The sequence below is a fragment of the Coregonus clupeaformis genome, chromosome 1 (assembly GCF_020615455.1).
Source record: "Coregonus clupeaformis isolate EN_2021a chromosome 1, ASM2061545v1, whole genome shotgun sequence".
Lineage (NCBI taxonomy): Eukaryota > Metazoa > Chordata > Actinopteri > Salmoniformes > Salmonidae > Coregonus > Coregonus clupeaformis.
Genome location: NC_059192.1, coordinates 68,017,679 through 68,042,491, shown reverse-complemented (window position 1 = coordinate 68,042,491; position 24,813 = coordinate 68,017,679). Strand labels below are relative to the sequence as shown.

General features: G+C 42.2%; 1 protein-coding gene across 3 annotated transcripts; it reads right to left on the bottom strand.

The window, feature by feature from the left end:
* Positions 1-558: 558 nt before the first annotated feature.
* On the bottom strand, positions 559-20,980 carry mmp25b (matrix metallopeptidase 25b). Of its 3 annotated transcripts, none has more exons than XM_041884781.2 (11): positions 20,899-20,980; positions 20,628-20,757; positions 19,294-19,426; positions 19,037-19,181; positions 18,431-18,741; positions 18,108-18,287; positions 16,751-16,850; positions 13,961-14,043; positions 3,817-3,969; positions 3,253-3,540; positions 559-1,064 (listed from the first exon to the last, which is right to left on the bottom strand). In XM_041884781.2, exons 2-11 carry the CDS (start codon positions 20,736-20,738, stop codon positions 799-801), a joined length of 1,770 nt encoding a protein of 589 aa, XP_041740715.1. In that variant the 5' UTR covers positions 20,739-20,757; positions 20,899-20,980; the 3' UTR covers positions 559-798. The 3 variants fall into 3 exon arrangements, with proteins under 3 accessions (XP_041740715.1, XP_041740722.1, XP_041740731.1); XM_041884797.2 differs by having other exon boundaries at positions 994-1,064; positions 3,213-3,540; XM_041884788.2 differs by lacking the exon at positions 3,817-3,969.
* Between the last annotated feature and the right edge of the window lie 3,833 nt (positions 20,981-24,813).

The following is a 24,813-nucleotide window of genomic DNA, read 5'->3' as shown; positions in this document are numbered from 1 at the left end:
GAGAGAGTTTGAGAGCACCTAAATAGTCTACTGATGGGAGTCAGGTGCAACGGTAATCAGAGCCAGGTATGTGGGAAATGTAGTTCAGGGGTTTAATACTCAGGAGAGGGTTCCCTCTGGTGGTGAGCAGGAGGAACAGCGGGAGTCTCGTTTGTGACAACCATAGACGTATACATCATTTATATATACACTCAATGTACAAAACATTAAGAACACCTTCCTAATATTGAGTTGCAATCAGAGTCCATGTATCTAGCACAGTTTGTTTCAGGTTGGCATAATAGTGTGAAAAGGGTTTTAGACCCAAGTCCTACATGGCTATGTCAGTCCCCAAACATAAGGTCATTACTATAGGGATCATTAAGAGGGAGTTGTGAGAGTGCAGTGTTTCTGTCTAGAGTTTAAATACATTGCTCTTTACACAATATATCATTAAATGCTTGTCTTTCACAGTAGGAGGGGTTGAAACTATGGGTGTTTTTTTTTTTACAATTACATAAGGGTTAACATAAGGTGTAGATGTTTTTTGGAGACTTTAAAATATATCTTAAGATGATCTTAGTGTGGAAGATTATCTTTATGTTTTTGGGAAACCCACCCCAGTACAGTATATTTTCAAACATCATTAGCATCAACATCTGCAACCTTGTTTTACCTTGAAGGACAATGTTACCCATCAGTGGTATAAGTGCAGGACTACAGCAGAGAGAGAGAGAATCACCCTTACTGAAAACATATATTTCAAATGATCATTCAACTTAGTAGACATGACTGTGTTATACTATTATTATTAACTCGTTAATTTAAAACAAATCTGGTGAATACTACCATGACAGATAGCAGGATCAGCCAACTACAAATGGGCCTTGCAGATGCTCTGCTCAAGTCACAGCTGCAGTCTTTTCCCTTTGGATGAGGATTGGCTGGAAGGTGGGGTGTGGGCATGGACACTTGTGGACACCTGAGCCAATCCACCGCAATGGATTTTGGAGTGACATTATCTTGGTCCAGTCCTCCTCTCTTCAGCACCCAATAGAGGTTGTCCTTGAAGAAGTAAGCATCTCCTAGAAGGTAACATAATCAAACAATTGGATTAAAATGCTTTGAAAAGCTGGTGGGCTGTTTAATGATTGCGTATGACATTGCAAGCCGAGATGCAGACTTAGATAAGATATTTGGTTGGACATTAAGCAGAGTTGAGATCGAGACAGTATTTTGCACTCTAGTATGTGGCAGGGTATGCAGACAATCACGGACAACAAAAGGAAAACCAGCCACGTCGCCGACACCGACGTCTCGCTTCCAGACAAGCTAAACACCTTCTTCGCCCGCATTGAGGATAACACAGTGCCACCGACGAGGCCCACTACCAAGGACTGTGGCCTCTCCTTCTCCGTGGCTGATGTGAGTAAGACATTTAAGCATGTTAACCCCCGCAAGGCTGCCGGCCCAGACGGCATGCGCAGAGCATGCGCAGACCAGCTGGCTGGTGTGTTTACGGACATATTCAATCTCTCCCTTTCCCAGCCTGCTGTCCCCACATGCTTCAAGATGGCCACCATTGTTCGTGTACCCAAGAAAGCAAAGGTAACTGAACTAAATGACTATCGCCCCGTAGCACTCACCTCTGTCATCATGAAGTGCTTTGAGAGACTAGTCAAGGATCATATCACCTCTACTTTAACTGTCACCCTAGACCCACTTCAATTTGCTTACCGCCCCAATAGATCCACAGATGATGCAATCGCCATCACACTGCACACTGCCCTATCCCATCTGGACAAGAGTAATACCTATGTAAGAATGCTGTTAATTGACTATAGCTCAGCATTCAACACCATAGTACCCCCCAATCTCATCATTAAGCTCGAGGCCCTGGGTCTGAACCCCGACCTGTGCAACTGGGTCCTGGACTTCCTGACGGGCCGCCCCCAGGTGGTGAAGGTAGGAAACAACATCTCCACTTCACTGATCCTCAACACTGGGGCCCCACAAGGATGCGTGCTCAGCCCCCTCCTGTACTCCCTGTTCACCCATGACTGTGTGGCCGAGCACGACACAACAGTAGTAGGCTTGATTCGCAACAATAACGAGACAGCCTACAGGAAGGAGGTGAGGGCTCTGGGAGTGTGGTGCCAGGAGAATAACCTCTCACTCAACGTCAACAAAACAAAGGAGATGAGAGAGGGTGCACCCCCCTATCCACATCGACGGGACCGCAGTGGAGAAGGTGGAAATCTTCAAGTTCCTTGGCGTACACATCACTGACAAACTGAAATGGTCCACCCACGCAGACAGTATGGTGAAGAAGGCGCAACAGAGCCTCTTCAACCTCAGGAGGCTGAAGAAATTTGGCTTGGCACCTAAAACCTCACAAACTTTTACAGATGCACAATTGAGAGCATCTTGTCGGGCTGTATCACCGCCTGGTATGGCAACTGCACCACCAGCAACTGCAGGGCTCTCCAGAGGGTGGTGCGGTCTGCCAAACGCATTACCGGGGCAAACTACCCGCCCTCCAGGACACCTACAGCACCCGATGTCACAGGGAAGGCCAAAAAGATCATCAAGGACATCAACCACCCGAGCCACTGCCTGTTCAACCCGTTATCATCCAGAAGGCGAGGTCAGTATAGGTGCATCAAAGCTGGGACCGAGAGAATGAAAAACAGCTTCTATCTCAAGGCCATCAGACTGTTAAATAGCCATCACTAGCACATTAGAGGCTGCTGCTGCTTATTGAAATCCCTGGCCACTTTAAGAAATGGAACACTAGTCACTTTAATAATGTTTACATATCTTGCACTACTCATCTCATTTGTATATACTGTATTCTATAATATTCTACTGTATCTTAGTCCATGCCGCTCTGTCATTGCTTGTTCATATATGTATATATTCTTAAATTCCATTCCTTGCTTAGATTTGTGTGTATTGGGTATATGTTGTGAAATTGTTAGATATTACTTGTTAGATATTACTGCATTAAGCATTTCAGCTACACACGCAATAACATCTGCTAAACACGTTCAGTATATGTGACAAATATGATTTTATTTTATTTTATTTAGTTTCAACCAACTGAATAATAGCTCAAGGTGTCCAAGCAGAGTTTTTCCCTGACAGGTCACACGGCCCAGAAAAACACCTGGCCCTAGTCATTTAGAACAACACTGAACTATCACTTTCTCTACATTAACACTGCAGCCCACCTTAATCTCATCAAGCCTCAAGTCTTTCTCAAGGCCTCACCTTCTCCCCAGCTGATGATGTCATCGGGGTCCGTTGGCACCCCTCTCCAGAGGGCTGCGTCTTTGGGGTAGCCCCCCTCCGGCTTCCTCCCCTCCTCCTTGCGGCCCTCGTCGAACCTCCAGAACTCACCCACGCTGAACAGGTAGGTCTTCCCGTTGTGGGCCCACACGAAGGCAGCCTCCACTCTCTCCACTATCCCGCCATCCTTGGTCCTCATCCCCCACTCTGCCAGAGGCCTGGGGTAGCCGGGGAGGGCCACAGTGTCTTTGAACACCCAGTACTGAGCCCCTGCACAGTCATAGATAGGAGGAGGAAATCACCTTTGTTTACAACACAACAACAACCACATTCATAAGGATATTAGCCACTGTAGCAAAGTTCTGATGTTTTTAATTCTAACTAGGGACATGTTCATTAGGCACCAAACAGAAGAAAATGGACAGAAACAGGGAGGGAGTACCTCCAATAAGAAATTATTATTTTCATTTTTCATTACAAAAAGTTTCCGTTGCGTGACATAATGAACACGACATAGGGCTACAATAGTGCTGTTGTCTTTCCCACCGATGAAGAAGATGATGCAGCTGTCGCTCTTCCTCTCGTAAACGGCATCGATCTTGTTGGTTTCAGGGGGGAGCCCCATCCAGAAGTTTCTAATCAGGGCTGGGTTGAAGGAGACAAGATAACCTGTCCTCTGCATCCTCCAGAAATGTGGACCTGACCCAAGCAACACAATAATTAAAGAGGCTGTGCGGAAATTGAGTTGCTAATTGTTTACGTCAAATTTGGGCTTGAGTGTTGGCTTTATGGGTTCATAAACAGGTCATTCTTGAATTGCGGTGGCATTTGGGCATGGCAAAAAAATACAAAAATAAAAGGACTTCCAGATGTTGTATTTTATTTAAATTTATTTGGGTACATTTTGCCATTCTAAATCAACTAATATGGCAGCTTAATGACTTACAAAACTGTTAAACCATTATGATAACATTGTGGCACCAGTAGGAGTAGTAACACCAATGATGGTCAAACCAATGACACATTTTAGGTAATTCAGGATTTTCTTAAAAGCTAAAATCTAAGGTCATTAACCCTTTAAAAAGCATTTACTAAAATGATATGATCAATCATTTTGTGCACAATGTAATTTCCCATTTAAATTGAGTAACACCAATGACGCTCGTAATATAGACACACAAAATTATCAATGGAACCCTCAAACTTATAACATACTAAGAATGGTGTGATTAGCTAATAATTGTCCTTATATTGAAACCATTCTCCCAATAACAGTTTGACATTAGAAATGGAATGCTCAAGGTCCTTGTGCATCTTTGTAATTGGTGATTTTCAAGACGGTAACACCAATTACATTAAACTTAGGAACACTATTTTATATTTTTATTTTAGGTCTTTGTCTTGATTGATCTAAACAACATATTAAACAATTTTCTTTACTTTAAAGCATTTAAAATTAAATTAAAATTATATAGATATATTATTCAGACCCCTTTATTTTTCTATATTTTGTTACATTACAGCCTTATTCTAAAATGGATTAAAAAAAAATATATATATATATATATATATATATATATATCCTTAGCAATCTACACACAATACCCCATATTGACAAAGCGAAAACAGGTTTTTAGAAATGTTTGCACATTTATTAAAACTAAAACATTTAATTTAGATACGTTTTCAGACCCTATGCTATGAGACTCGAAATTGAGCTCAGGTGCATCCTGTTTCCATTTATCATCCTTGAGATGTTTCTACAACTTTATTGGAGTACACCTGTATTCAATTGATTGGACATGATTTGGAAAGGCACACAACTGTCTATATAAGGTTCCACAGTTGAAAGTGAATGTCAGAGCAAAAACCAAGCCATGAGGTTGAAGGAATTGTCCGTAGAGCTCCGAGACAGGATTGTGTCGAGGCACAGATTTGGTGAAGGGTACCAAAACATTTCTGCAGCATTGAAGGTTCCCAACAACACAGTGGCCTCCATCATTTTTAAATGGAAGAAATTTGGAACCACCAAGACTCTTCCTAGAGCTGGCCGCCCAGCCAAACTGAGCAATCGGGGGAGAAGGGCCTTGGTCAGGGAGGTGACCAAGAACCCGATGGTCACTCTGACATAGCTCCAGAGTTCCTCTGTGGAGATGGGAGAATACTCTTGGCATTCTCTCAACCAGCTCCAAGAGTGTGCAAAGCTGTCATCAAGGCAAAGGGTGGCTACTTTGAAAAATCTAAAATCTAAAATATATTTTGATTTGTTTAACACTTTTTTGGTGTGTGTATATATATACAGTTGAATTTGGAAGTGTATGTACACTTAGGTTGGAGTCATTAAAACTCCACAAATGTCTTGTTAACAAACCATAGTTTTGGCAAGTCGGTTAGGATCTACTTTGTGCATGACACAAGTAATTTTTACAACAATTGTTTACAGACAAATTATTTCACTTATAATTCACTGTATCACAATTCCAGTGGGTCAGAAGTTTACATACACTAAGTTGACTGTGCCTTTAAACAGCTTGGAAAAATCCAGAAAATTATGTCATGGCTTTAGAAGCTTCTGATAGGCTAATTAACATCATTTTAGTCAATTGGAAATGCACCTGTGGATGTATTTCAAGGCTTACCTTCAAACTCAGTGCCTCTTTGCTTGACATCATGGGAAAATCAAAAGAAATCAGCCAAGACCTCAGAAAAAATATATAGACCTCCACAAGTCTGGTTCATCCTTGGGAGCAATTTCCAAACGCCTGAAGGTACCACGTTCATCTGTACAAACAATAATACGCAAGTATAAACACCATGGACCATGCAGCCATCATACCGCTCAGGAAGGAGACACGTTCTGTCTCCTAGAGATGAATGTACTTTGGTGCGAAAAGTGCAAATCAATCCCAGAACAACAGCAAAGGACCTTGTGAAGATGCTGGAGGAAACAGGTACAAAAGTATCTATATCCAAAGTAAAACGAGTCCTATAGCGACATAACCTGAAAGGCCGCTCAGCAAGGAAGAAGCCACTGCTCCAAAACCGCCATACAAAAAGCCAGACTACGGTTTGCAACTGCACATGGGGACAAAGATTGTACCTTTTGGAGAAATGTCCTCTGGTCTGATGAAATAAAAATATAACTGTTTGGCCATAATGACCATTGTTATGTTTGGAGGAAAAAGGGGGTTGCTTGCAAGCTGAAGAACACCATCCCAACCATGAAGCACGGGAGTGGGAGCATCATGCTCTGGGGGTGCTTTGCTGCAGGAGGGACTGGTGCACTTCACAAAATAGATGGCATCTTGAGGAAGGAATATTATGTGGATATATTGAAGCAACATCTCAAGACATCAGTCAGGAAGTTAAAGCTTGGTCGCAAATGGGTCTTCCAAATGGACAATGACCCCAAGCATACTTCCAAAGTTGTGGCAAAATGGCTTAAGGACAACAAAATAAAGGAATGGGAGTGGCAATCACAAAGCACTGACCTCAATTCTATAGAACATTTGTGGGCAGAACTGAAAAAGCGTGTGCGAGCAAGGAGGCCTACAAACCTGACTCAGTTACACCAGCTCTGTCAGGAGGAATGGGCCAAAATTCACCCAACTTCTTGTGGGAAGGCTACCCGAAACGTTTGACCCAAGTTAAACAATTTAAAGGCAAAGCTACCAAATACTAATTGAGTGCATGTAAACTTCTGACCCACTGGAAATGTGATGAAAAAAAAAAGAAACAAAAATAAATCATTCTCTCTACTATTATTCTGACATTTCACATTATTAAAATAAAGTGGTGATCCTAACTGACCTAAGACAGGGAATTTTTACTAGGATAAAATTTTAGGAATTGTGAAAAACTGAGTTTACATGTATTTGGCTAAGGTGTACACTACCGTTCAAAAGTAATGGTGGTCACTTAGAAATGTCCTTGTTTTCGAAGATCTCGTGCAACGCTGTGTACTACTCCCTTCACAGAACCGCGCAAACTGGCTCTAACCAGAATAGAAAGAGGAGTGGGAGGCCCCGGTGCACAACTGAGCAAGAGGACAAATACATTAAGAGTGTCTAGTTTGAGAAATAGGCGCCTCACAGGTCCTCAACTGGCAGCTTCATTAAATAGTACCCACAAAACACCAGTCTCAACGTCAACAGTGAAGAGGCGACTCTGGGATGCTGACCTTCTAGGCAAAGTTGCAAAGAAAAAGCCATATCTCAGACTGGCCAATAAAAAAAAAATTAAGATGGGCAAAAGAACACTGACACTGGACTTTTTCTTTGCAACTCTGCCTAGGTCAACATCCCAGAGTCGCCTCTTCACTGTTGACATTTTTACAAATTAATTAAAAAGGAAGTGTCAATAAATATTCAAAACCTTAGATAAGGCAAGCCTAAATAAGTTTAGGATAAAAAAATGTGTATCAATACACCCAGTCACTACAAAGATACAGGTGTCCTTCGTAACTTAGTTGCCTTAGTTGAACCACTCAGGGATTTCACCATGAGGCCAATGGTGACTTTAAAACAGTTACAGAGTTTAATGGCTGTGATAGAAGAAAACTGAGGATGGATCAACAACATTATAGTTACTCCACAATATTAACCTAAATGACAGAGTGAAAAGAAGAAAGTAATACAAATATATAAAAATATTCCAAAACATGCATCCTGTTTGAAATAAGGCACTAAAGTAAAACTGCAAAAAAAAATCCTGAATACAAAGTGTTATGTTTGGGGCAAAGCCAACACAACACATCACTGAGTACCACTCTTCATATTTTCAAGCATAGTGGTGGCTGCATCATGTTATGGGTATGCTTGTCATCAGCAAGGACTATGGCATTTTTTTAGGATAAAAATAAACAGAATAGAGGTAAGCACAGGCAAAATGCTAGAGGTAAACCTGGTTCGGTCTGCTTTCCAACAGACACTGGGAGACAAATGCACCTTTCAGCAGGACAATAACTTAAAACACAAGGCCAAATATACACTGGAGTTGCTTACCAAGATGACATTGAATGTTCCTGAGTGGGCTAGTTACAGTGTTGACTTAAATCGTCTTGAAAATCGTCCTCCCCAATTAAGGTGCCACCAATTAAGGTGCCACCAACCTCCTTGGATTTTCAAGACGATTTAAGTCAACACTGTAACTAGGCTTGTGGTAATGGCTGGAGCGGTATTTGTGGAATGGTATCAAATACATCAAACACATGGTTTCCATGTGTTTGATGCCATTCCATTCGCTCCGTTGCAGACATTATTATGAGCCGTCCTCCCCTCAGCAGCCTCCACTGTTGAAAATCTATGGCAAGACTTGAAAATGGCTGTCTAGCAATGATTAACAACCAACTTGACAGAGCTTGAAGAATGTTTTGAAGACTAATGTGCAAATATTGTACAATCCAGGTGCGCAAAGCTCTTAGAGACTTACCCAGAAAGATGCACAGATGTAATCGCTGCCAAAGGTGATACTAACTCAGGGGTATGAATACTTATGTAAATTAGATATTTCTGTATTTCATTTTCAATAAATGTGCAAATATTTCTAAAACCTTTTTCACTTTGTCATTATGGGGAACTTGCTGTTCAGTTTCAGCAGATGCTGATGTTCAAAGTGAATCAAATCTATCATGGCTTGCTTTGTAGTGAAGAGCAGTCCAACACAGCTAAAACTACTCTCACAGGCGGCAGAGGCAGGCAGGCCTGTGTTCAGTTTGAGTGACAGCTTCTTTAGATTCAGCTTTTTAGTTTGGATCCTGCGACGCAGTTGGCATCAGTTGCTGGGACTGCCACTCTCAGTCTAGTGATCCTGCCGACCAAGGCCGGGTTTGAGGAGCCTGCCCTGTCTGGAACTGCGAGGAATAACAGCGTAACCTTCGTTGCTAGCTACCATGACGAAGACCAAAGCTGGCGGGAGTACCGTTCAGGACAGTGGTGTCTCTCTATCACAGGTGAAGGATCTTTTAAACGAACAAAAATAGTTCTACGAGCAGTTGTTACAACAACAAGAAAATAGCTTCAAGTGTTTTGTCCAAATACTGGTGGATTCACCTAATAAAAGAATGGACGACCTGACCAGAGAGGTTCAAGACCTGAGGAACAGCTTGCAGTTCTGCCAGGGTCAGCTCGATGAGTTGAAACAGGAAAACGGCAAGATGACAACAATCTGTAAGTCATTGAGAGAGGACATCAGTTCTGTGTGTGATACCATGATAACAATGACTGATAAATCAGACTTGATGGACAATCAAGGCGGAAAAACATGGTTGTGGACGGAATTTCAGAATCTCCATATGAGACCTGGATGGAGTCTGAGGACAAAGTGAGGGAAATGATGTCTGAGAAATTGAAGATGGACCACAGGAAGATTGAGGTGGAGCGCGCCCACAGAACTGGAAAACCGGAAACCGGCCCAGGCCCAGGTGATAGTGGTGAAGTTCCTGAGGTTCAAGGACAAGGTAGCGGTTCTGGAAAGAGCGAAGAATTTGAGAGGAACGTATATCTTCCTCAACGAGGACTATCCTTAAGCTGTGCGCCAGAATAGGAAAGAACTTATCCCAAGCCATGAAAGCTGCCAGAGCGTGTGGGGACATTGCTTACATCCGCTATGGCAGGCTCATTATCCACCCTCCCTCCCAGATGCCTGGAAGGGATGAGAGAGCCAAGCCTATGGGTTCATAGCTTCAACACCGCAGCACACACACACCAATTGATTAATGGACTGCTGAATGTATATTTTTTTGTCTTGCTTTGTTTGCTCTTTTCCATATTATGTCTATCTCTGATAAGCTACCCAGGAAAGTGCTGAAAATAGCCCATATGAATGTATGTAGCCTTAGAAATAAGGTTAATGAAATCAATAACTTGACAACAGCAGATAACATTCATATATTAGCCATTTCTGAGACTCACTTAGATAATTAATTTGATGATAGAGCAGTAGCGATACAAGGATATAACATGTATAGACGAGACAAAAATGCTTATGGGGGAGGTGTTTCAGTATATATTCAGAGCCATATCCCTGTAATGCATAGAGAAGATCTTACAGTGAGGGAAAAAAGTATTAGATCCCCTGCTGATTTTGTATGTTTGCCCACTGACAAAGAAATGATCTGTCTATAATTTTAATGGTAGGTTTATTTGAACAGTGAGAGACAGAACAACAACAAAAAATCCAGAAAGACGCATGTCAAAAATGTTATAAATAGATTTGCATTTTAATAAGGGAAATAAGTATTTGATCCCCTCTCAATCAGAAAAATGTCTGGCTCCCAGGTGTCTTTTATACAGGTAACGAGCTGAGATTAGGAACACACTCTTAAAGGGAGTGCTCCTAATCTCAGTCTGTTACCTGTAGAAAAGTCACCTGTCCACAGAAGCAATCAATCAATCAGATTCCAAACTCTCCACCATGGCCAAGACCAAAGAGCTCTCCAAGGATGTCAGGAACTGCAACGTAGACAAAGGTTATAAAAGCTGAGACCCAACTCTTGTTCGTTGGGCTCTTAACTCTGCACTGTTGAGTGGATTGTTAACTGCTCCAGATTTGCAAATCTAATAATAAAGTTGTTTGAAGAATCTACAGTCTCTCTTCCTTTTGATTAGAATTTCCACAACATTTTGCAATTTGAATTACACTGGGATGAACTACACTCCAACGTATTTCGTATTTTCAAAATACTGTAATTTGTATTTTCAAAATACAAAATCCTTTCTATACCATTTTTTTTTTTGCGGTTCACATTTTGTGGCCCCCCTTTTACACTGCATTAGTATCAGAAGTCTGATAGCACTTTGGTGTGATAAGAGCGTCTGTTAAATTAACTAAATATAAATGTACACTACCAGCCAAAAGGTTGGACACACCTACACAGTCAAGGGTTTTTCTTTATTTGTACTATTTTTTACATTGTAGAATAATAGTGAAGACATCAAAACTATAAAATAACACATATGGAATCATGTAGTAACCAAAAAAGTGTTTAACAAATCCAAATATATTATATATTTCAGATTCTTCAAATAGCCACCCTTTGCCTTCATGACAGCTTTGCACACTCTTGGCATTCTCTCAACCAGCTTCATGAGGTAGTCACCTGGAATGCATTTAAATTAACAGGTGTGCCTTCTTAAAAGTTAATTTGTGGAATTTCTTTCCTTCTTAATGTGTTTGAGCCAATCAGTTGTGTTGTGACAAGTTAGGGGTGGTATACAGAAGATAGCCCTATTTGGTAAAAGACCAAGTCAATATTATGGCAAGAACAGCTCAAATAAGCAAAGAGAAACGACAGTCCATCATTACTTTAAGTCATGAAGGTCAGTCAATAGGGAACATTTCAAGAACATTGAACGTTTCTTCAGGTGCAGTCGCAAAAACCATCAAGCGCTATGATGAAAATGGTTCTCATGAGGACCGCCACATGAAAGGAAGACCCAGAGTTACCTCTGCTGCAGACGATAAGTTCATTGGAGTTACCAGCCTTAGAAATTGCAGCCCAAATAAATGCTTCACAGAGTTCAAGTCACAGACACATCTCAACACTTAACCAGCATGGCTACCACAGCATTCTGAAGCGATACGCCATCCCATCTGGTTTGTGCTTAGTGGGACTATCATTTGTTTTTCAACGGGACAATGACCCAACACACCTCCAGGCTGTGTAAGGGCTATTTGACCAAGAAGGAGAGTGATGGAGTGCTGCATCAGATGACCTGGCCTGATGGTTTGGGATGAGTCAGACGGCAGAGTGAAGGAAAAGCAGTCAAAAAGTGCTAAGCATATGTGGGAACTCCTTCAAGACTGCTGGAAAAGCATTCCCGGTGAAGCTGGTTGAGAGAATGCCAAGAGTGTGCAAAGCTGTCATCAAGGCAAAGGGTGGCTATTTGAAGAATCTCAAATATAAAATATATTTTGATTTGTTTAAAAAAATGTTGGTTACTACATGATTCCATATGTGTTATTTTATAGATTTGATGTCTTCACTATTAATCTACAATGTAGAAAATAGTAAAAATAAAGAAAAACCCTTGAATGAGTAGCTGTGTCCAAACTTTTGACTGGTACTGTATATTGTTGAGGGATAATGTACTTGATACGATTGTGATATGTTGTTGCCTCACCTAGCTATATTAAGATCAATGCACTAATTGTTGGTCATTCTGGATAAGAGCATCAGCTAAATAACTACAATGTAAATGTAATGTAAAAATGAACAATTGCAAAGCATGCTGAGTATTATTTAAATGAGCTCCGCCCTGAAACAAGGCCAATAATAATACCCAGTGTGCTTTGCAGTTCATTTTTGAATGTTCATTTTCACATCTACATTTACTTTTTGGTCATTTAGTAGACACTCTTATCCAGAGTGACTTATTAAACTAAAGTAGATAAACAACAACATATCACAGTCATAACAAAAAAATAATTGTAGGTGTTACTAAGAACATTGTTGCATGTATTTTTATTAGATACATTACAAAATACAAGCATTTTGTAGTTTATTTTGATACATTGATGTTTATGATATTTTGTATCTGTATTTTGTAATTGAATTAGGAAATGGATAGCTTGCTAATGTTAGCATGTTAGACAACTAGGCTAACGCTATCGTGCATAAGTTAGACTATTAGATAGCTAGCTATACTAGCTGCTAAAGCCATTTTTTAAAATAATTCATAGCTAGCTAGTTATCTTACCTCTATAATGTTTCCTCAAGTTCAAGGTAGAGTTTTTGTAGACTGCCACCTCCTCCATCCCTTCGCGTCCCATGTGCTTGAAGGAGAACTCGTCACAGTCTCCTCCGTCTCCATTGTTTTTCACACTCACCGCTTTGATAAAAACGTTTCCTCTTTTTCACGATACATCTCGAACTAAACTAAGTTATTTTTGCCTTTTTGAAAACCTTCCGACCATCATTGCTCAGATTGTATGCATAGCTTGATTTGATTGGCCTGTACTGGTGCGATGCGTGAAATTTGATTTAATTGGTCACTGACTAAACAACGATGAGCTGTTTTTTTCTGTCTCCGAGGGGCTCTCGCAAACTCTCCGTGCCCTCATGATCTACTGTACTATTATGGATAGCCTACAAAATTGTATTCTGTAACGGATGGTTTTAAAAAGATAGCGAAGTACACTTCTTCCATCAAAACATACTTAAGTGAAAGTTTAATTACTGACTTTGAAAAATGCTCCAAAAAGTACAAGTACTCAAACAAAATGCTCAATTACAGTAACGAGAGTATTTGTAATTCGTTACTTCCATCCCATGTAACTATTTTGTCATTTTAAAGTGTTTTTCATGGTCGCAAAGGTGAGACATGCAAATGCCATAGCAAGAACGACCCATACACATATGATATAACATTAATCAATGTTTTAAATCATGAAACCACTCAATCCTCAGTTATTAGGCTAGTTATCATGGGCATGGGTAGGTGTGCCCCCTTCTGTTCAATTAAGTCATTTCTGGGAAGTATTTCTGTCCATGTAGGAGATCCCTTTTAGCTGAAGAGCACTTCTGTATGAAAACTCTTTACTGTTAAGAAAAACCGTCCCCTCTGAAGATTTATTTTGTGACGATGGTAATTCTGCAGACAAAATAGCCCATTCAACAAAGCATGTATTTTTGTGTAATTGTGTAAACACATTGTCACTGCTGTTGTCACTACTGTTGTATTTGTCTTACCCTTAAAAAAGAAGACCTCTCCTCTGATATTTGCCACAGCATCAAAGCCGCCCTCACAACGATTCTGGAAAGAACGGTCTGAACTGGTCATGGAAGAAAGAAAGGGAAGCATGAGTAAAGACACTGGACTCCAATGGCAACCTGACACTCAATGCGGTGAGTGATTTTAGTGATTGATTAAGGACATATTTACTGTATACACTGAGTATGCAAAACATGAAGAACAGCTGTTCTTTCCATGACAAGTGAAGGCTATGATCCTTTATAAATGTCACTTGTTAAATCCACCAATCAGAGTAGATGAAGGGGAGAAGACAGGTTATTAAAGAAGGATTTTTAAGCCTTGAGGCAATTGAGACATGGATTGTGTATCTGTTCCATTCAGAGGGTGAATGGGCAAGACAAAATATTTAAAGTGAGGGAAAAAGGTATTTGATCCCCTGCTGACTTTGTACGTTTGCCCACTGACAAAGAAATTATCAGTCTATAATTTTAATGGTAGGTTTATTTGAACAGTGAAAGACAGAATAACAACAAAAAAATTAGGAAAAACGCATGTTAAAAATGTTATAAATTGATTTGCATTTTAATGAAGGAAATAAGTATTTGACCCCCTCTCAATCAGAAAAATGTCTGGCTCCCAGGTGTCTTTTATACAGGTAACGAGCTGAGATTAGGAGCACACTCTTAAAGGGAGTGCTCCTAATCTCAGTTTGTTACCTGTATAAAAGACACCTGTCCACAGAAGCAATCAAACAATCAGATTCCAAACTCTCCACCATGGCCAAGACCAAAGAGCTCTCCAAGGATGTCAAGGACAAGATTGTACACCTACACAAGGCTGGAATGGGCTACAAGACCATCGCCAAGCAGCTTGGTGAAAAGGTGACAACAGTTGGTGTGATTATTCGCAAATGGAAGAAACACAAAATAACTGTCAATCTCCCTCGGCCTGGGGCTCCATGCAAGATCTCACCTCGTGGAGTTGCAATGATCATGAGAATGGTGAGGAATCAGCCCAGAACTACACGGGAGGATATTGTCAATGATCTCAAGGCAGCTGGGACCATAGTCACCAAGAAAACAATTGGTAACACACTACGCCATGAAGGACTGAAATCCTGCAGCGCCCGCAAGGTCCCCCTACTCAAGAAAGCACATATACATGCCCGTCTGAAGTTTGCCAATGAACATCTGAATGATTCAGAGGAGAACTGGGTGAAAGTGTTGTGGTCAGATGAGACCAAAATCGAGCTCTTTGCATCAGCTCAACTCACTGTGTTTGGAGGAGGAGGAATGCTGCCTATGACCCCAAGAACACCATCCCCACCGTCAAACATGGAGGTGGAAACATTATGGTTTGGGGGTGTTTTTCTGCTAAGGGGACAGGACAACTTCACCGCATCAAATGGACGATGGACGGGGCCATGTACCGTCAGGGCATTGAAAATGGCGCTGCTGATTGACTCGAAGAACTCGTGCTCGTCCTCACAGCAGTGGGTTGCCCTGGTGGTGGGACACGAGCTGGCCCACCAGTGTCATTCCAGCATGACAATGACCCAAAACATACGGCCAAGGCAACAAAGGAGTGGCTCAAGAAGAAGCACATTAAGGTCCTGGAGTGGTCTAGCCTGTCTCCAGACCTTAATCCCATAGAAAATCTGTGGAGGGAGCTGAAGATTCGAGTTGCCAAACATCAGCCTCGAAACCTTAATGACTTGGAGAAGATCTGCAAAGAGGAGTGGGACAAAATCCCTCCTGAGATGTGTGCAAACCTGGTGGCCAACTACAAGAAACGTCTGACCTCTGTGATTGCCAACAAGGGTTTTGCCACCAAGTACTAAGTCATGTTTTGCAGAGGGGTCAAATAATTATTTCCCTAATTAAAATGCAAATCAATTTATAACATTTTAGACATGCGTTTTCTGGATTTTTTTGTTGTTATTCTGTCTCTCACTGTTGAAATAAACCTACCATTAACATTATAGACTGATAATTTCTTTGTCAGTGGGCAAACGTACAAAATCAGCAGGGGATCAAATACTATTTTCCCTCACTGTAAGTGCCTTTGAACGAGGTATGGTAGTAGTACCAGGCGCAACGGTTTGTGTCAAGAACTGCAACGCTGCTGGGTTTTTCACGCTCAACAGTTCCCTGTGGGTATCAAGAATGGTCTACCACCCAAAGGACATCCAGCCAACACAACTGTGGGAAGCATTGGAATCAACATGGGCCAGCATCCCTGTGGAACGCTTTCAACACCTTGTAGAGTCCATGCCCCGACGAATTGAGGCTGTTCTGAGGGCAAAATGGGGGGTTCAACTCAATATTAGGAAGGTGTTGTGTCATAATGATAACCTTAGCTACAGTTATGAAATGTCTAATAATTATTTTCTTATCAGGTCAAATCTCAGAAGCTATCATCTATGTATCTAGCTAGGTAACACTTTGGATTGATGATGCACGTGAAAAAGGATGGACAAAAATGTTTGATGGCTGTCCTTCATCTCCGTCATATGTCAGCATATGAGAACCACGGAGAAACAATTAGCTTAATCCTGTTTGGACAGATAAGAAATATTGTACCCTTTTCACACTACTCAGTCAAACCGAGCTGAGCCAAGCCAAGCTGTACTGGGCTGGCCTGGTTACCATAGTTGCTAGAACCATGCTGGAAAGGACAATGTGAAAAGAAACCATTCGGGCCAGCACAGTATGGTTCCAGTCTGGTCTATAGTGTGAATCAGGCATAGAAATAGCTGAGACCTAACTCTCTCTGGCTCCACTCACTGTTTTGTTGGCCTTGGAGGTGGAGTACTGGGCAGACGAGGGTGACTGGGCGTTGAACCACTGCCACCAGGGTGCACTGTAGGCTTGCTCTCCTTCCTCCCTGGGGAGAGAGAAAGGGTGAATCTTACTTTTATTTCCTCGCATCCTCTCTCCTCGCCTCCTTCTCAAAACGCATTGGTGGAAAAGGTCAGAAGGGAGGAACCTTGGACCTTCTCCAATGCGTTTTGAGGTGGACATGAGAAAGGACACAAATAATTAACCCTTTACACTCATACCTGTATATCGGTTGAAAATGGCAGATTTGGGCACAGATAAACGGCTAAATTGGAATGCAGTGGGTGTACAGTAACATTATATATATGACGTCAGAGCTCTGGCTCTGTGCTTCTCTGTGCTGTATAGGTTTTGACTGACAGCCATTCTGAACATGAGCACCTCACGCCACATGAAGTTGCCCCCATCCCTCCCGCTAATTGGGCAACTTTTGCAAATGTTTTTGTCTGAGGGAAATGCTGTAAATTAAGACGACTCTATGCACTTTCAAAGATGAGACGTTGAGTATTATAATAAATACCACTTTGATGTCACACAAGCAAGACAAACAGTCCAAATGTGCACTTCACATTTTCATATCATAATACTCATGTCATATACAGTGTCAAAATGTATGATCACTATGTTTGATGTACAGCTACAAGATAACATGCCGTCATACCTTGGATTTTTCTGAACAGAATGAGCCTATGTTTGTCTATTGTGAAGAAAATTTGCTGCGGCACACGCACCTGAATGCACTCATGACTCCTTTCTATGTGCACCAAAATTAGGATCTGTTTCCCTGAATTCCATTGTGAAAACCTAACACTTTATATCGTATTTTATTACTTGGCGTAAACAACAACTAATTGAGTGATGGCAGGAATTAACCACACGACTGTTAAGCCAGAAAGCGAAAGGAAAAGGGCTGAGGAAAGAGGGCGGTTTGGGTTATGCAAATAGAGGTGCCATAAAAGCCATGGACGGATGTGGCACCAAGGGGAAAAACTAAGAGACATGACTGACCAAGAAACCTACATTGAATTACCCAATTAGTTATGGTTAAGTTATGTTGGGTTATGGTTAGTGTTAAGGTCTTGGGTTAGGGTTAGAATTAGAGTTGGGTTGGGTTTAGGGTTAGAGTTATGGGTTGGTGTGGCCTGGGGAGTCTAGCAGTTAGTGCCGCTGCATACAGCACACATGTTTGTAGGTTCCGGCGTGGGTTTCGAATCCAGCCCACTGCATTTGTGACACATTTTCTGTCTATCTTTCCCACACCTCTCAAAATAATACAGAATCCTTAAAAAATAAGACACCCTACCGTAGAGCTCTTGAATGGCCATCCTGTCGTCTAGAGGGAGGTTGTAGGATGAGATGTCTTTCACAGCTCCCTGGTAGTATGGCCTCATAATGGAGGGATCCGAGGAGGAGTGGGACAGGCCCAGGGCGTGGCCAAACTCATGCACCGCCACTGTGAAGAGGTCTGTGCTACTGCTGTCCCCTGAGAAACCAGCAGGTGCTGTGTTAATCAGTCGGTCAATATTATCTCTCTCTGTCTGTATCTATTGTGGTAATTGAAGATCCATCCTTACACCCATCCATGAATCCATCTATCCATCCATCCATCTGACTATCTTTAAATACCTCCATAGCTCCAGTACTCATCGTCATCGAAGTGCGTGTCCCCGGCGACGTCGTCCTTCCCCGGGAAGAAGGCGTGGGCGAGGGTGCCCCCTTTACCGTCGAAAGGGTACCCATCGTCATGGAGCGAGTGGGTAAAAGACACTCGGATGTCCCCTATGGGCCCCTTCCCTTCTCTGTCGCTCACAGAGAGCTGCTGGAAGCTGAGGGGGGCCGCGTCACTCCAGGCCTTGAAGGCCAGAGTCAGGATCCATTCCACCACTTCCGGGCGGGAGACAGAGGTCGAGAGGGAGGGGTTTGGGTAACTGTGGACACTGGATACAGGAAGGACATCAGTAGTACAAATAAATAAATAAAACACACTATGATACTGCTTACCAGGTATGGCACAGTACCTGGTGCAAAGGAACCAATGGAATAGTGCCAAAAGTCAAAAAAGCACCCATTTGACACTCCAGGCAGGCTCAATCAAATGCTCAAATTATTTGAAAGATGACAAATACTATTTGAAAACAGGTCTGCACAGTACTACGCTACACAGAAGAACACTAAAATGTGTTAGTGTCAGAATGTGTGTGTCTGTTTGTATCAACTACACATTTTGCACACCTCCATGTGAGGTCGGTCCTATCCCAGCGAAGGCCTGACAGGGCGTATCTCTTCCTCCTCCTCTTCCTTTTCAACATGTCCTCTGATCCCACAATGTCAGGGAGAGAGCATCTAGGCATCTGCATGAGATTGAGAGTGTCTGTATCTGAAAATACAGAGGCAGAACACTCACACATGACACCCAGTGACTTAAAGACTTAACAGCTGGCTTAAAGTGTCAAGTGACGAAGCTTTACTGTAAGTTGACAGAGGGTTACCCAGTCTGCCCGTTTCCTCGAGCCCTCCGAATCTCTGCATCTCGCGGATCGCCCGCTCGACCCCATCCTTCGTCTGCAGCTTGCTCGTGCGAGGGTCAGGAGGAGGGAGGTACCCATACCGGCTCAACCAATCCTAACAGAGAGCAGAGGAAGAGAGCAGACTTTGATGTCAGTTGTTGTGATGTTAAGGAGCATCACAGCTGATGAAAGCCACCCCCTGCACACAGCACTCCAGGGACAAACCACCAGGGACTTTTTCCTACCCAGTGTTATACACCTTTTTAACCAGAGACATTCCCGGTATCACTTAAAACAGACAATATGGCCTGAGACAATATCTCAATAATAAACTGCACTTTGATATTTTATGTATTTTGGTAAAAATGTTGGTATGTGTTCAGCCCCCAGATGTTCTAGCACCACCCAATTACCTATCAACATAATGTGTCTCTCTCTTCAGGTCTTGCTGTAATTCAGTGAATCCTGAGTGAAACCAGACTGTGAATCCCTGATCACTGAAGCTGATCGCTCTCAGGATAGCTAACTAGCTAGACCGAGCCCTATAGGCCTACACACACTGATGTAGCTTCAACGCATTAGATACAACAGTGGTGATAGAAGGGGTATTTTCTATTGTTTTGTGTGGCTCTTAAGCGATGAAGAATCTGTTCATTACTTTACTTAAAATATTTCATAACCTGGTGTGGTCACTGTCAGAAAGAGGGTAAATGAGGTTATGCAGGGTTAATGCTAGCTCTTATCCAAGGCGTAATGTTGCACGTTCATCTAGTCTATGTGCACTAACTCGCTGGAGCAGAGCGAGTTAATGCATAGGCCTACTGTGTATTGTAGCGATTCTTGGTAAGTGCACTACAGCACTGAGGGAGTTAACTCTTGGGACCGTTTCATTATGAAATCTGGGTTTGTCAACTGTCAAAAGAGGGTGCGCCCTATAGTGGTTTACCACACATTGTTTCTAAAGTCAAATAAGGTTTAATGGTTGGTTACATTTTAGATGTCAAACACTATGGGTGGTATTAATAATAATAATATAATATGCCATATAGCAGACGCTTTTAGTTTATTTTCCCTAAACAATATAGGCTATATATTTTCAAAATATCGTTGTGGCTACGTCTGAAATCCCAAAGTTGTCTGTTCCTTTTTTTTCAGTCAATACAATACAACAATTATTTACATACATAGGCTATAAACAAAACAAAAAAAGTATATAAACAAAAAAATATGAATGGTTTGGATGGAGCACATTTATTTCATACTAAGTAAAGCGGTTATGATAAGATAAAGAATTAAGACAACATAGGACAACTCACCAGTCCTCTGGTATACTGGTCAGGCATCGGTGCGGACGCGGGATGTCCCGTTGAGATGAACAAGCTCGCGGTAACGGTCATCCATATCAGTCCATACACAGTGCCAAACATTTGCCCGTGAAAATCAACCCTGTATCACACATTTACCATTAGAAATCTGCCCAAACATTTCCAAACTCAGCACAGGCTGTCATCCTACAGAAACTTAAAACAACCATGCCTTTTCACTTCACTATTATGAAGTGATATTTTGTGAATCGTTGTACTATACCGTTTCTTTATCTCCTGCTGTGTTAGTTTCCTCGAAGAACTAGGCAGGGCAAAAAGAAATTGATCGATGTGGTAAATGGTTTTCTACCCTCACTTCCTCTTTATCATTGCGCACACACATAAAAAAAACTGCGAAAAACATCTACGTTTGTTCAGAGTATTTTATACCACATCCTGTAGAACGTCAGTTAAACATGCTTAAAAAAGTAGTTGCATGAGATAAAGTTACAATATGATCAGTAATCTTTGTTTTGGAGTCATCATCAATAAGAACTTGATACTGTGTGTATCTGTACTTCTGACAGAAATGCCAATGTTTTAGGATGTTTTCAAGATCTTGTATCTGTATCATCACAATCTGGCAACAAACGTGCCTTTGTCCATTGTTTTGAATTATAAACTGGGTGGTTTGAGCCCTGAATGTTGATTGGCTGAAAGCCGTGGTATATCAGACTGTATACCACGGGTATGACAAAACATTTATTTTTACTGCTCTAATTATGTTGGTAAACAGTTTATAATAGCAATAAGGCACCTCGGGGATTTGTGGTATATGGCCACAAATCCCCGAGGTGCCTTATTACTCCGCTTTGCGTCGTGCCTAAGAACAGCCCTTAGCCGTGGTATATTGGCCATATACCCCCCGCAACAGGGTTTGGGGGGTGAGAGGAGATTGCATCAGAAGAAAAAGAAGCAATAAATCACATTAGCCTTTTCCGCATTTTGTGATGACAAATCATTTTAAAACTTTGCCACTTACACCATTGTGATTTTGTCAACTGTGCAATGGGAGAATATTGTATCACATAAATAATGCTGCATGGATGATAATGGCTAGAAATCAGCAATTAGCTAACTCCAGTTCAACCAGAGAAGATATTCACCGTAAGGAAAATACACTGTATTAGGGTCCTCTGTAGCTCAATTGGTAGAACATGGCACTTGTAACGCCTGGGTAGTGGGTTCAATCCCCGGGACCACCCATACGTAAAAATGTATGCACACATGACTGTAAGTCGCTTTGGATAAAAGCGTCTGCTAAATGGCATATTATATTATTATTATATTACATATTATAACATCTATCTAATCAAAGTCACAGGTTCTCTAGGCCCATTTAGGGAAACAGTCTGAGACAGATATACAGTGGCTTCACCCCCCTTGGCATTTTTCCTATTTTGTTGCCTTACAACCTGGAATTAAAATAGATTTTTTGGGGGGTTGTATCATTTGATTTACACAACATGCCTACCACTTTGAAGATGCAAAATATTTTTTTTTGTGAAACAAACAAGAAATAAGACAAAAAAACAGAAAACTTGAGCGTGCATAACTATTCACCCCCCCAAAGTCAATACTTTGTAGAGCCACCTTTAATTACAGCTGCAAGTCTCTTGGGGTATGTCTCTATAAGCTTGGCACATCTAGCCACTGGGATTTTTGCCCATTCTTCAAGGCAAAACTGCTCCAGCTCCTTCAAGTTTGATGGGTTCTGCTGGTGTACAGCAATCTTTAAGTCATACCACAGATTCTCGATTGGATTGAGGTCTGGGCTTTGACTAGGTCATTCCAAGACATTTAAATGTTTCCCCTTAAACCACTTGAGTGTTGCTTTAGCAGTATGCTTAGGGTCATTGTCCTGCTGTAAGGTGAACCTCTGTCCCAGTCTCAAATCTCTGGAAGACTGAAACAGGTTTCCCTTAAGGATTTCCCTGTGTTTAGCACCATCCATCATTCCTTCAATTCTGACCAGTTTCCCAGTCCCTGCCAATGAAAAACATCCCCACAGCATGATGCTGCCACCACCATACTTCACTGTGGGGATGGTGTTCTCGGGGTGATGAGAGATGTTGGGTTTGCGCCAGACATAGCGTTTTCCTTGATGGCCAAAAAGCTAAATTTTAGTCTCGTCTGACCAGAGTACCTTCTTCCATATGTTTGGGGAGTCTCCCACATGCCTTTTGGCGAGCACCAAACGTGTTTGCTTCTTTTTTTCTTCAAGCAATGGCTGTTTTCTGGCACACTCTTCCGTAAAGCCCAGCTCTGTGGAGTGTACGGCTTAAAGTGGTGCTATGGACAGATACTCCAATCTCTGCTGTGGAGCTTTGCAGCTCCTTTAGGGTTATCTTTGGTCTCTTTGTTGCCTCTCTGATTAATGCCCTCCTTGCCTGGTCCGTGAGTTTTGGTGGGCGGCCCTCTTTTGGCAGGTTTGTTGTGGTGCCATATTCTTTCCATGTTTTAATAATGGATTTTAATGGTGCTCCATGGGATGTTCAAAGTTTCTGATCTTTTTTTATAACCCAACCCTGATCTGTATTTCTCCACAACTTTGTCCCTGACCTGTTTGGAGAGCTCCTTGGTCTTCATGGTGTGGCTTGCTTGGTGGTGCCCCTTGCTTAGTGGTGTTGCAGACTCTGGGGCCTTTCAGAACAGGTGTATATATACTGAGATCATGTGACACTTAGATTGCACACAGGTGGACTTTATTTAACTAATTTTGTGACTTCTGAAGGTATTTGGTTGCACCAGATCTTATTTAGGGGCTTCATAGCAAAGTGGGTGAATACATATGCATATACCACTTTTCCGTTATTTATTTTTTAGAATTTTTTGAAACAAGTTATTTTTTTCATTTCATTTCACCAATTTTGACTATTTTGTGTATGTCCATTACATGAAATTCCAAAAAAAATCAATTTAAATTACAGGTTGTAATACAAAAAAATTGGAAAAACACCAAGGGGGATGAATACTTTTGCAAGGCACTGTAACAATCAAGCAAAGTTGATTAAATAATTCAGGTGTAGGTTTCCTTGTTTATAAAATGGATTTACAATGAAACACATAGATACGATTACACAAATGGCTTTTCAGATCTTAGTTACTTTCTGTATGGCTCTCGTCACGGTTTCGGCCGAGGCTGCCTCTCTTCCTTGCTCGGGCAAGCTTCGGCGTTCGTCGTCTCCGGAATACTAGCTGCCACCGTTGCATGTTTCTATGTTCGTTTGCTTTTGTCTGATTGTTGTTACACCTGTTATCGTTTAGTGTAATTAGTGTCCTATAAGTTCTCGTTGTGTTTGTCTAGTGTTGTGTGTTATTGTTTGACTGTCGTGCCGGTAGGCTGTTATTCTACTGTTTGCTCGGTTGAGCTATTTCTCCATATTGTTTGGAGTGTTTTGTCGCACCTGTTAGTGTGCCCGTTATTTTCGCCTACGTGCGGAGTTTTCGCCTCAGGGCATTTATTCGTGATTGTTTTTGTGTGCATCTACTAAAGTCTGTTGGACTAACGTTCTGCGTCCTGCGCCTGATTCCACCACCACACCCACCTACATCTACCTTGACAGAATAACACACCACAAGAATGGAATCAGCAGGAGCCGCAGCAGCACAGGCGACGCTGGAGGACCGGGTCCGCGAGCAGAATGACCAGATCCTGCGGATGGGGTCCGCACTGCAGGAGGTGATCACCACCATCCGAGGCTGGGAGACCCGAGGGACACCTCCACCACCATCCTCCCTGCCCGCACCATCGGCAAGTCAGCCCATTCCCGCTCCGGAACCCAGAGGAGTTCGACTCTCGCTCCCGAGGGCCTACGATGGGACCGCTGCCGGGTGTCAGGGATTCCCTTCTCCAGGTAGAGCTTTACCTGGCCACCGTGCACCCGGCGCCCTCGGGACACGAGGGCGTGTCCGCCCTGATCTCCTGCCTTTCCGGTAAGGCGTTGGAATGGGCCAACGCAGAGTGGAGGAGAATCGACGCTACCACCATCACCTACGACGTGTTCTCCCGCCGCTTCAGGGCGGTGTTTGACCATCCCCGGAGGGGAGCGGCGGGGAGCGTCTGTTCTGCCTCCGGCAGGGGAAGAGGAGTGCCCAGGAGTTCGCCTTAGAATTCCGTACTCTAGCGGCGGATGCA

Coding starts and splice junctions, on each gene's coding strand:
- mmp25b (XM_041884781.2), bottom strand. CDS start 20,738: ATGTTTGGCACTGTGTATGGACTGATATGGATGACCGTTACCGCGAGC. Junction 14,044..16,750: donor CCTCCAAGGCCAACAAAACA/GTGAGTGGAGCC, acceptor TTCCATGACCAG/TTCAGACCGTTCTTTCCAGA. Junction 3,541..3,816: donor CTGCATCATCTTCTTCATCG/GTGGGAAAGACA, acceptor ATGACTGTGCAG/GGGCTCAGTACTGGGTGTTC.